The sequence below is a fragment of the Numida meleagris genome, chromosome 7, assembly GCF_002078875.1.
Source record: "Numida meleagris isolate 19003 breed g44 Domestic line chromosome 7, NumMel1.0, whole genome shotgun sequence".
NCBI classification, from domain to species: Eukaryota; Metazoa; Chordata; class Aves; order Galliformes; family Numididae; genus Numida; species Numida meleagris.
Window position 1 is genome coordinate 13,006,290 of NC_034415.1, and position 13,168 is coordinate 13,019,457.

Here is a 13,168-nt window from a genome sequence, read left to right on the forward strand (position 1 = left end):
AAGTACAGTGTTCAGTTTCAGGTCCCTCACTCCAAGAAAGTCTTTGGGGCCCCAGAGCTTATCCAAAGAAGGGCAACAAAGCTGGTAAAGGGTCTGGAACACAAGTCTTACTAGGTTGATGGCTGGACTAGATGATCTTAGTGGTATTTCCAATCATAAACGATTTTATCAACTGTAATCAATTTGAAAATTCAGAAGTAGATTACCTATGCTTAGGCATCATTAGCATTAACTAAAAACCAACTTCACTTAATGCATATCAAAACCAGAATGTCTGTGTTTATATTGTTAGTTAAATAGTGCACTGAAAACATTATTATCTTGCATGCCTTCGTGCTACGTATTCTGTTAATACAATGAATTACTTAACAAAGTCACTGCTAACCTTCCCTGCTAATGAAGTAAAATATGAGACAAACATTAGTAATATAATTTAAAGCTCTCGGTGTGCTCTGTTACAAAATGATTTTTGAAATGTTTTTACTAATTGAGTTAAAATGCATAAACATAATTAATTAAAAGTGATAGTAGCTCTACTAAAAAAATACACTTTTCTTCATCAAACTTTTGTCTTTGATAAGATAACTTTCAAAAATCTTTCCCCAACTTTCACTTTTTATCTATATCCTTTTAGAATTCTATTCTTTTGTGGATTTCAGCAATACAGTTCATGGCATGAGCACCTTCATATACACAGCTGTTCCTAGAACTTCCATTGAGTAGTCCTTCACCTGAAAGAAAGAAGTCTCACAAGAAGTTTGGCATAAAAGTAACCCCTCATAAAGGAAATAACCTTTGTAGTTCTTCAGAAAAAGGGACTTGATTCTCTTAGAAGTTGAAGAATAGAGTCTAGTGTCAAGAAGAAATTCTTTTTATATCCTGGAGTCAGCTCTTGTTTCTCAGAATCCTACTATCAAACTGTACTCCAGTTTACCTAAACTGTTCTTCGAGTGGTTGGCTGCAATGTATGAACATGAAAAAACAAATTCACAGTTCTTACAAGAAGGTTATTTATGCTCTTCAAGGATATGGGAGATGATTATGATACAAAATAAGGATGGACATGGACAGCAGAGTGCAAGGCCTGTGGTTCCGCAAATTCAACATATCTATGGCAGCTGATGATAAACTGTGAAGTCAAATATAACTATATATATATATTTGCTGACATAGAACCTTACAAGCTCTTTTTCCTAGCAACAAACTACGATGTAAGAGATGATATTCTACCCTCAGATGATTACAGAATGATGTTCTTCCGTGTTGCTCATAAAGCTCTTCTATATTATAAAAAATCTTTTATTTTAACTAGACATGTGTAAATGAAATTCCTCATGGGTAAGAAAAGTGATCAACTGGAGATGCAAGGGGTCAGAAGCAAGCAGTAAGAAAATTACACAAGGTCATGCTCAACTATTCAAGTCTGCCTTACTTTTGAGGTAGTTATTTTACTGAAGATACACAAAGTACTTAAGATAGTAACTTGCAGTAAATCACAAAGGTAAGTTGGAAGTATTTTTTATTATCTCGACAGCCTTGAAGATGGGTAATGATGACCAAGCTGTTCAGAAATTGTTTAAGAATCACAATTCATACTTTGAGCAATTTCTCCGGACAACAGTCTGATATATGCTAACACTTTCCTTAATTTCATACTGTTTATCAAATTATCAGTGGTTCAAATAATCAAATAAATGTTTATCCAACAATTATTGAAATGCAAAATAAATGTCTATCCAACAGTATTGCAAGGCTTTTTTTTTTTTTTTTAAATGAAAGAAGAATTCATACATAGGACTCTGCAAAGGAGAAAGAAGGTGCATGACTTTCATGTCTTTAAGAAAGAATTAGCATGAGAGTACTCTTTAGAGCATTAAACTACAGTATTCTATTTGAAAGAGTTAAATATTAAGAAAATTCCCATGGGACTATTACTATTATAAAAGAGCAAGACAATCATTTTTAAAGAACCTCACGTTTAACTTTACCTCTAAACACAGAACCATTAAAGATAGCTCATAATTCTACAGAAATAATCAACTTCCATGAATAGGTCTTTTTTTTTTTTTAAAGAAGAGTTTTTAAAAACACTGCTTAACAGCAACAGGTTTAAGGCAAATTGTTTAAGAAGTTTGATACATTTTTACAGCATTGGTTTCGAAAGAAACCAGGGAAAAATTCACAAGTTTTTCTTGTAAGTGCCTGTTAGAGCAGTGCGGGTCACAGCTGTTTTCTGGATTGTATACTTTTACCAACAAGGCTCATAGCACAGTATCCGTTCAGAAAAGATCACGCAATCTGGTGTTGAAAACATTAATGACTAAACCAGAGTTGGTTTCTGCGTACTGCAATAAAACAATGGACAAGTCCCATAAAATGACACCAAACTCCAAGCAGGCATTAGTTTAAAGAGTTACAGAGTAGGTCAGTTTCTATGAAATGCTTCCTTTTCCAAGAGCTTAAGCAATGACTACAGATTTACTTAATAGGCCCTGGAAAGTTACGATGGCTCGGCTACATCTGAAAAATCCTTTTCACAGAAGTTTTAAATTAACCTACAGAAAAAAACGTAACAGCATTGAAGCGAAAGGAAAACATTAATTTGGACATAAAGAATGTTTCTACTCATTTGGCTTCAGGAGACAGGTACAGAAAATTAACATACCAGTTTCCATTTCAGACCCAGTCATTTCTGCGTCTGTAATTTGAAATTGTAAAAGAAACCTGTGCAAGTCTGGAAAATGTACCTTCCAGGTTCCTGATAAACAAGAGATACAAGAACACATGCACACAGGAATAATATTGAAATGTTAATTTAACCCACTCCACAGATTTTGTATGCTATTTAACAAAGGCAGGCAGAACAGAAGTTTGAACACGATGCCAAGAAACTGCTTAAAAACAAAACATGCAAACCTCCACAAACCAAGCAAGACTCCTTCCACATACCTCTGTAGGGAATGACTTGAATTAAAATATTGCATTTGTGGTTGTGTTTTTTTTTTTTTCTTCCCTGCATTACTTTTCCTCTGTACCTAGTTAGGTATGAACATTTGTTACAAACAACAGATACTACAGGACCTTATATCAGGCCACTGCCGGTTGATAACGAGATCTTTTCTCAGAATCCATTTACAGTTCTGGATGCCTAGAGACCTACCAAGAGGTCTTGCTTCTATAAAACAGAGAATCAATTTGTTTGGAAACTGTCTCCTTGGTGCTAAATAAAAAAAAAAAAAGGAATGAGAGGAACAAAACCAAGATGGAGGGTAGGAGAATTTGCATTCATTAAACACAAACTCCTCCATCCACATTATGGAATCAAAGCAATTTTTTCCAATCAACTCTCTGATGAGAAAAACTCAATTTCAAGTTTTATGGCTTCTTAGAAAAGCTTCTGTAAATTTTCTTCTGAAAACCCAAACCTATAGTTCTTCTCTTTCCCCTTTAGCTTTTAACTTTTTCCTTTTTTAAGTGAAATTCTATTTAGCTTTCCTGATTTTAAAGTTTCTCTACAAATATATAAAAAAATTTCAAAATGTTCACAAAAAACTAGCTTGTCCTGTTAACAGTGACACCCCACCCCCATACTCAATGTCCAAATCCAGATGTCCCCCCCCCCACAAAACTCAAACTCCTTTTAATTCTTGTTTCTCATTTAAGTAAATTGCTGAAGTAGTATTATCTTGGACTGCTGAGGACATCAAGAAAATGGAAATGAGAAGATGTACCTGTTTCAGAAATAGAAGAAAGCATGAAAAGCAGAGGAGATAAATAAGCATTCCAGGGACTCTAAAATGATCACAAATATATTATATTTCTCTTCTGCCACCTGACTCTTTTTCCCTACTTCGTACAGGATCTAGCAATTGCACAGTTGTATGACCAATCGGTAAGCTGCTCCAATGGAAAGCAGCTCTTCTTGGCAGAACACTTTAGTGCTGTATTAGCTTATCTTGCAAGAGTACGAACACTCCAGCATTGAGCAGGGCAGAAACATGGTGGCATGTCTGTTTTTTTCTCATTTGTGCTAGGAATGGAGGAAGAGAATGTCCACTCTGGAAACAGTTGCCATCACAGCACCTTAAGTGCATCATGAAACTGTATCCTTGCCATGGTTTTATGATTTTTTGGTTATTGGTATTCCACATCATAATATCATGTAGTGAATGTACCGGGTTCTTAGAAGAGAAGAACTACTACATTTCCCCACGGTACTTTGCTCCTCTGTTACCATTTTCCAGCCGGAGGGAAAAGATAAAAACTTGCAGATCACAAGACCTCGTCCCTTTTTCCGCCCGTCTCTCGTCCTGGCAGCACCTCGCTCTCCAGCCGTCTTATCGTCAGTAGTAGAATAAGGCCTACCTTGATTTTGGGACATTCTCTCTCTCTGTATTGGATTTATCAGCTTAAATTGTAATTATATTGTATTATAGTGTGTTGTTTTGCATTCCGATATCTTATTTAGTAAATTAGTTTGTTTCTCCTCAGATTGTTGCCGCTGTTCTTTGCTCTCAGGGCCATCTCCTTACCCTTTTCCCCTTTTCCCGGGGCGTGGGCCCGTGGGTCCCCCATCCCATTTGTCATGGAACTGGGCCAAATGCCCATAAACAGTTGACAATCCTGAATCCTAATCTTTGTTTACTTTCCTTTTAATCTAGTAGTAAATCTGGTACTAATACTGTACTGCTCAACAAATAAATACAGGTGGGGATACATAGAGAGGGAGAGAAAGAGAGAGCACATTGAAGCTGTCAACTAAGCGACTATTTGGGAAGCCCAAGCAACACTAATACCATGAACTAATGCCTCCATATCTCTGAGGAAAGAAAAACAGAAAGAACAAGACTGTGAGGTGAGCTCTCAGAAGGAACTCAAAGCAAGTTCAAATTTCAGGACCACAAGCTGCAATGAAAGGCATTTTATTATGTGCTAAATCCTTAAAAGCCTATCTAGTAACACTGTAGTGATTAAAGAACAACCTAACCCGTTCTTTGCATGGACACTGAGATTTTAGTAACGCTGCCATCTCAGACTGAAGAGGCAAAGTGAAGCTTACTGCTTTTGCAGTCTAAATGAGAAGTGACCAAATTCTCTTTTCCTGAATCCATACTACGTTACGGATTACGGGGCAGCATTCTTCCCGTAATGCCCAGGCTCACAGAAGCTACATGTGTAAAAAAAACAGAAGTCATAGTGAGTTGTTTGCTATTTACCTTTAGGTTGTAGCTCTGATTCCTTACTTTGAAGGCAGCAGTATAAAACAAGTGTAATTTTTCATCCCATTATCCACCATCAGTGTACTGTACAGACATCTGAAAGTTGTTCTTGGTTTTATGGGATGACTCCTCTCAGATTCCTGAGGTTTTTGACTATATGTAAAGTCACTACAGTCTAACGCATGCCAACAGTTTATTCCTCTATAGCACAATGGATTCTCCTCTCAGTGTTCTCCCCTTGTAAACAGGAAATGAGTCCAAGAATAAATGATAGATTTCTCCTTTGAAAGGGCATCACTTACCAGTAACTACCATGCTGCTCATGTTAGAGTTCGGGCTATTGAGTACACTGCCTGAAAGAAGTTCGTCAGATCCTCTCTAAAAAGAAAGAGACAGTAAGAGATTTTTTTCCTCTATTTTGTGATTTTTAAAGATGATATTAAAAATGTCAGTTTGACAGGGAAAACCTTTAGAAGAACTTAAGCAAGCATAACCAAACCTATTCAGATTTGGCAGACTTTCTCGTTTCAGATAAGTGCAACAACTTGAAGTCTACATAAAGCAGTATATTTACAAGGCAAACTTAGCAATGTGAGCAGCTTAAGCACAGTTGTTTTCCCCACCACCGCAATGCAGCCACCTTACGATACAGTAAGAAGTGTTGAACAAAATCATTGTTCAGCACTTCAAATTAAAACATTTTAATTAAATGTTTACTGTATTTCCATAATATATATTTAGTTATTATTTTAATATTTTATGTTAAAATATTACATCCAGATGAAACTAAAAGGGAAAGCTATACAAATAGAAATAGTGAGTTCAGCTCAATTCTGACACTTCTATTTGAAAAAAAGGACTTGTCTTCAGAGAATGCTATCACTTCTCAATCTGGGGACATCCACTTGTCCTGAAAAATAGAACTTAGGGCATAGGGTAGCACCTACAGATAGCATCTGTAATTCCTAAAATATGACAACTATCAAGTAAACGATCTTTTTGAATAGTAGTAGGCTGCAAAAAATCAGGGTAGGATTTATATGGAAAACTTAGAAGATAACCTTTCCCTCAGATTATTTACAAGACAGATACTTGGTAAAGCCGAAGAGGCATTTGCTTCTTTCCCCCTACTGTTTTTCACCCTTTTTCTTTTTTCTTCTTGTGCCGCTCCAGTAAGTCTTTATTTCACCCACACACAAAAAATTATCTTTTTCTTGAGGAAAAGAAATTAAAAAGGAATAAATTTGACAACCTTTAAACATTTTTAATTAGATCTTTTCCTACTTGAAAAGTACTTCCCCAACAGCCTTAACATTAACCCATGTCACTGCTAAAATGGAAAAGAGAAAATAAACCAGTTACAGCTCATCTCTGAATCTCCTTACAAGTTCGAAAGGTTCCTGCAAAGTACCTCAAAACTGCATTCTAAATTAATCTGAGAATACTGTCTATGCCGCATAGTTGCAAGATGCGGAAATCAAACCTTTAGCACTGCAACAGTGTTCTGCATGCATATATACACAAAAAATGGCACCTGACATCCAGAGGTTCATAAAAGTAGTACATATGCATACAGAGACATTAAAGCCTACGTAATTTTTAGCATCAGTTCTGTAGAATCTTTATGCAGCTTACAGAAGACCCTTCACTCTCAGCAACCAAAAAAACTGTGCCTGTCACATCACCAAGTGACTTTCTTTGAAAATAAATAACAGCTAATATCAAGAGGTCATCTTGTTCTCAGTGCAAAGATATATATCCAATCAGATACAACCAAGGAAAAACATAGCTGGACAGAACTAAGACATACAACAAGTTATGGAAGCTCTTATTATTCAACCTATATTGTCCTATACTGTTGGAGTCATACACTAATGCAGACAGCCAGTACAAACGGCTACACCTGCATGTCTTCTTCCTCTCTAATGGCCTATTTCTCTAATACAGTATTTACATGGATAGAGTACCTTAAAGGTCAAGATCGCCAACATTACTGCTCACTCAATAATACAACAGTTATTTCTGCTCACAACTACTCATCCAACCTTGCTCGGAAGCCCTCATCTGTAGCCTGGACAGCTCAACCCAATGGGCAGAGGCAGCAGAGACTGAATTTATTCACAGTTTGGCAATTGAATTAATTCAGTGGTAGATTTGGTTTTCATTAATATGCCAGTCATCAGTTTGAAACAGCACAACAGATGCTACAAAAAGAGCTGAAAAAGCCCCAGCACTGATGAATGAATGCTTTTCCAAAACCCTATAGGAACTTCACAAATCTGAAATCTAGAATTTATTCCAACTCTCTTCAGCTTCAAGAAGTTGCCTAAATGAGCAACTTCAGACTAGCAGAATGTAAAAATGATCACATAAACCTCTGCCTCCTAAGAAACATGTTGTGAAAGCCTGAAGTTTCTTAACCCACAGCAGAAAAAAAGTCCAAATCAACACCAAGCTGAACAGTCACTACAGTGGTTATTCAGATGTGTTTTAGGAGCAATTTTAAAAGTTCTCTTTTCATTTTGAAATGTATTTAACATTTCATGACAACATTTACATAGCCAGTTACAAGATTTTGTCATTGTACTTGAAAAAGTGAAGAATTTTGATTCAGAAGAAAATGCGAGTTTCTTATAGTGGCACGTATCATAAACAGCATTTATTTTACTGCTATAAACCAGTGTTCATCATGAAACCACAAGCACGTGGCAAATTTCTGCAAACTCCCATACATCCTTGCCAAGCTTTTGGTACAAGAAATATACCTTACTATGTGAGCAGAGCAGACCACCTTACCATATATACGTGGTCACTTTTCCCTATTGGTTTTTAAGCAGCATAGAAACCCTGGTATCTCCTTAAATATGTAACTTAAAAACCAGCTATGCAGCAAAAGAAATCACAATCTACTTGAAAACAGAGCAATTACAGAAATCAAAAGCAGTTAGCTGGCTGTTAATCGCTATTTACTTCACAAAGGTTTCGTAAGATGACAGCTGTTTTATAAAGCAATCTAATACACGCATTTCAAGTATGCCGCCTGACACTGCTATATGACATAAGCACCTTCAAAATTATGAGAGAGACCTACTTTTTTATTTTTTTAAACATCCATTCAGCAAAGGTAAGATTTTATTCAATTGGTAGGTTTGGGCCAGTTTTTATGCGCATTTTCTTTTAGAGGGAGATAGGCCAAAAAGGACTTGCACTTTGCTTCAAGGGCAACGTTCTATCACTTCTTCATGCATTTCAGAATTACAACTCACTTCCCAAGTATCTCAGGCACACAGTAGTCTTATTCTCAAGCACACCATTTCTAACAGTCAAATCATCCAATGTGAAGAAACCTTCAAGTTCAGGTCAATTCTATCGAGTGTTTCAGAAACAAGGAAACCAAGCTCACATCTCTGAAGAACATGGTGAATCAAATTCAATAAGGAATGGAAGACTCAAGGGCAATGTTCATTTAGCTCTTTTCCCCATCTTTGCAAGCTGCTGCACGTCAAGCAAGTTTGAGACTGAAGATTATAAACACAAATTTGGACTTTCTGTTAATTTAAGTAAAAGTAAGCCAAACAAACAGAAGCCACCACATCAATTCTCCTCCCAATCACAGGCTGCAAAGGAAATCTCCTACAATAGCAACATGATAGAAACTACTCGAATATCCATTTTAGCACAAGAGTAGTACAAACTGTTATTGTACACTATTAAAAAGTTATCTTCTGGCAGCTAGTCCTCAACAGCAGAAGTTTTCAGTGCCACATTTGTACTCCCACCAATGTCAAGAAAAACACTAAGCATGATTGGTCTTGCGTACAAGCTAAAACATTAACTATACCATAGACATCCAGAACATTTGTTCTGGAATTCAACGTCTGCCAAAGTGCTGTAACAAAGTAAATCAGGGAATTGTCAGACTAACTTCTTACAGTCAGTGAACCTTAGATTTCTTGCAGAATCAAAGCTCTTTCAAGGAAGGCAATGTTACCACACTCTGACCCCAGTCACAGAGTACTTCTGAAAGTATGGTGTGGAAACACGTTCGTCTATGGTTTTAATCAACCAATGGAAACTATGCAAAACTGACATTTCCAGAAAAAGACAAAAGTTGTCAATTCAAGACTCTGAATACATATAGCAGAGGAACTTAAATACATAAAAATCTTTCAATACCTGAAATTGAAGAAAGCATTTCTATATTTCAGTTAATTTGTAAGGAAATCTTTTAGTAAATACAGTTGTCATATATACTCTGGCTCTTCCACAATTCAAATAAACAATAATACTAAGAGAAACAGAAAGGAACTAGCTTAGCAAACGAATCTTCTAGCTCCATGCTTTAGCAGTCACCATTAACTCAGAATCCCTCACTACTGGAAATGAATTTATGTAGCTGGATTCCAGATTCCAACCCCTCCACTCCCCCATAACAGATTACTCAAGACTTCATGCTATCACAAGTTATATTAAGTACCTATGCCATTTCAGGAAGTTGTCACAGTCATACTATCTTTCCAGGCTAATAAAAAAACCACTATTTACAAGTCCTTACCAATGATTTTCCTCACACTGCAGACAGGACTTAAGTATTTCAAAAATCCTCCAGACCTTACTACAGCCACTACCACCACCATTTTAAAAAAAAAAAGCTAACAATTCACAAAAAAAGAAATCCACCAAAATTTTCAATTTTGGCTTGAGAACCACCAGAGAGGTTTAGTCTTTCAGGCATCAGAGTATTTTTGACAACTGTTTATATAAGAGAAGTAGTATCAGTAATTTTTCCAATAATCCAAGGCTATGAAGGCTCCAATGAGAAGTTACAGCAGCACATAACATGACAAACTCTGAATTATCAAAGGCTTATCAGAAGAGGCCTGCGTGAACACGTAAGAAAACATATACAAAAGATATCCAAAAATAATGTTTCAATAAATCCTCTGATTTGTAGTATACGACACGCATATGTTCCAAACCTCTCCCAACGACAGGATCATTTCCCTCTCCCTACCCCTCCCCTCCATGTGAAGGAGCAAAGGAGAACCTGAGCTGCGCAAAAATTCCCAACGGCTCTGGCAAGCCAGGAGACAGCTCATGATTTAAAGAATTCTAACAGCACTGTACAATTTCATTCCTAACTTTTAAATCGTTCCCAGCTGTTGTAAGAGCCAGAAATCTGGCAGTATGGGAGACTGGCATCTAACCTAAACAGCAACATTACTCTCCAAGAGGCATGTGTTAAGTAAGCCCACTGCTTCAACATCCAGCAGCTAAATTAACTTTGGGCAGTGGATGTTAGAAAGGACAGGGCAATACACTTTAAACACCCAAACATGCTGCTCTTCATGTTTTGGTTTTTTTTTCCATTTTATATGTGATGGGACAGAATGTAATGAATGCCTTATTTTAATAGGATACATTTCTAAAGCAACACTGCATAAATACATCACATAAATACTGATGGTGAAGAGGAAATACTTGACCTGCCTTACTCTCTAACTATGCACACTGCTATCGAATCACATACACGAAAGCACCTAATCAGTAGATTGCTACACCTCTCACACATAAAGGATCACATAAAACTCATTTGGGACAGGACAGGCCAAGTCCATATATAAAACCCAAAAGAAATCTGCTGCTGTTTCATAGTATTTTATAAAACACTTGATTTCCTTTATTTGCCTGGAGGCATTCAAGGCCAGGCTGGATGTGGCTCTGGGCAGCCTGGTCTAGTGGTTGGTGACCCTGCACTCAGCAGGGGGGTTGAAACTCAATGATCTTTGAGGTCCTTTCCAACCCAGGCCATTCTATGATTCTATGATTTCAACTATAAGCTTATATCTCTTCATCAGAACCCTATATATATGGAGTATGTCTTCATGAGTGCTTAAGAATCCAGTTATATCACTTGGCCTTAAATTCCCTATGAAGTAACCGGATAAAATATGTGTCTGCCTTCCCATACTTATCCTCTGTATTCTTCTCTCCCCTATTTTAATTCTTTTTCATGCTGTAAACAATATATGGTTGGCTGGAGACATCTCCCAACAGCTAACTGAAAAAAAAATGAGCGTACAAAGATTAAAGGATGAATCTAGTAGAAAACTAATTTCGCTTTTTTTTTTCCTTTCAACTATAGGCCCAGTACATACCACAAAATTTTAAGAAATCGAGCATGCACTATCAAGGGAATCTGAAGTCCCTAAAATTGGAAGGAGATAAGCCTCCACTCCTCTGAAAAGCCACCAGACTCTCAATCAAAGCAACATGAAAAAAGAGCCCAAGTTCTCAAAGCATCTGAAAATCAAGATGGGCTATACTGAACCAGACAGCTGAAGAGTTAAGAACCAGATCTTCACTTAAACCACGCCACCCAGCTTCACTTTCAAAAACTCCAACTTTGAAACTGTAATGAAAGATTTCAGTCAGAAATCTAGTCCAAGACCAGTCAACACTTCAAACACCCTGGATGAAGTACAAAGATCATTTATTCCAGCACGTCAGACTTATTATTTTGCTTTCACCAGCACAGAAACAGTTACTCTGAAGCAGATGTATGTAACTGGTAGTAAACTGGAACAGGCGAGAATAGCTCACAAGAGGTATTGTTTGGATGTTTTTATCTTTTTGGTTAGAGAACGATGGCATCTAGAAGTAGAGTTGTTCTGTAGTAGTTTCTACAACTCTGAAAGATCCATCAGAAATGTATTTTCTTCTTGACCATCTGCTATATTGCAACAGTGAATGCAAAGTTCCAGCACTACTCTAAAGTCTTTAATGCAATAATTACATTAGGTATTCAAAGAAAAACTGAATCTATGAAAATCTAAAAATGACCGTATGTATTTGCAGCTTAATAAAACACACATCACATAAGCCTGATATCAAACATCAGTCCCCTAAAGTGGGTTGCGAAACCACAACCTCATTAAAACCAATACCACAACCAAAAGCAACAGCCCTACCTTCTCCCTGGCCCCAGCAGCTTGTCTCTATTTTTTTTTTTTTTGGACACAGTACCCAACCATATTGTCTTCTTAAGAAAAAAAAGTTACATAAATAAAAAAAGGAACTGAAGTAAACTTTCCAGAGAACAAATATGAAAGCCACCTCCAACAGATTCAATTTTAATATCTTTTACAAACAGCAGATGCTTTTGTTGTATTGTTTCAGTTGTTTTTGCCATCAAGGACAAAATTCACATACGCCTGCTGAAGAAACAAATCCAGATGCCAGTTCTAGACTTACAAACTTCAATCACACTTCATTCCCACTTCACTGCTAGGACATTCTGAATATTTTTGTTACAGCAGCGATAGTAAGCAAAATACTGTTAATATCAAAGTTCAATTATAAACATTATCCAGCTAACACAGTTTCTCCAATTCACAGGCAAACAACTTTTATACCACTGCCCTTAGCAGAAACTTTGTCTAACCTACTAGTAGCCCAATTAGTATGAAACACACTCCAGTACTTTATGAAAAATAAAACAGATCATCACATGGCATTTGTCTGTATAACTGAATCAATTTCCTATGCTTCCATTCCCCTCCTCTCATCTAAGAGTGATGACCATCAAGGTGAAACAGTAGATCTAGGGGGGAAAAAAAAAAAAAAAAAAGAGAGAAACAGAAGGGAAAAAAGCTACTAATAATACATTTTCTCTTTTCCTAAAGGTAGGCTAAACTTGTAGGTTGTTAATTTGCTAGAAGTTCTAATAGATTATTTCTACACTTCCTTTTTTAAAGTATATTATAAACAGTTTAAATAAAAAGTCACAATATGACCAAAATATTTGTTTCCACCACAATGAAGCTCTCCATTATTAGTAGCAAAAAAAGAGTTTTCTTTAATTTCCTAAAAGAAGAGAGTATCTCAGAATTTGAGTTAAAAAAAAAAAGAACTGAATAATACCTGAGGAGAACTTACAAACACTTACT

At 36.5% G+C, this 13,168-nt stretch overlaps 1 protein-coding gene across 7 annotated transcripts in view; it reads right to left on the reverse strand.

Moving 5' to 3' along the window:
• Positions 1 to 13,168, reverse strand: part of PTBP2 (polypyrimidine tract binding protein 2) — a 46,854-nt gene that overhangs the window by 27,336 nt on the left and 6,350 nt on the right. For 6 of the 7 annotated variants that reach the window (XM_021404532.1, XM_021404527.1, XM_021404529.1 and 3 more), the window contains one exon: positions 5,522 to 5,597. The exons of the other annotated variant lie outside the window; for it this stretch is intronic. In XM_021404532.1, coding sequence (XP_021260207.1) covers positions 5,522 to 5,597 — 76 coding nt within the window. The remainder of the gene's footprint in view (positions 1 to 5,521; positions 5,598 to 13,168) is intronic. 7 annotated transcript variants of the gene reach the window in all.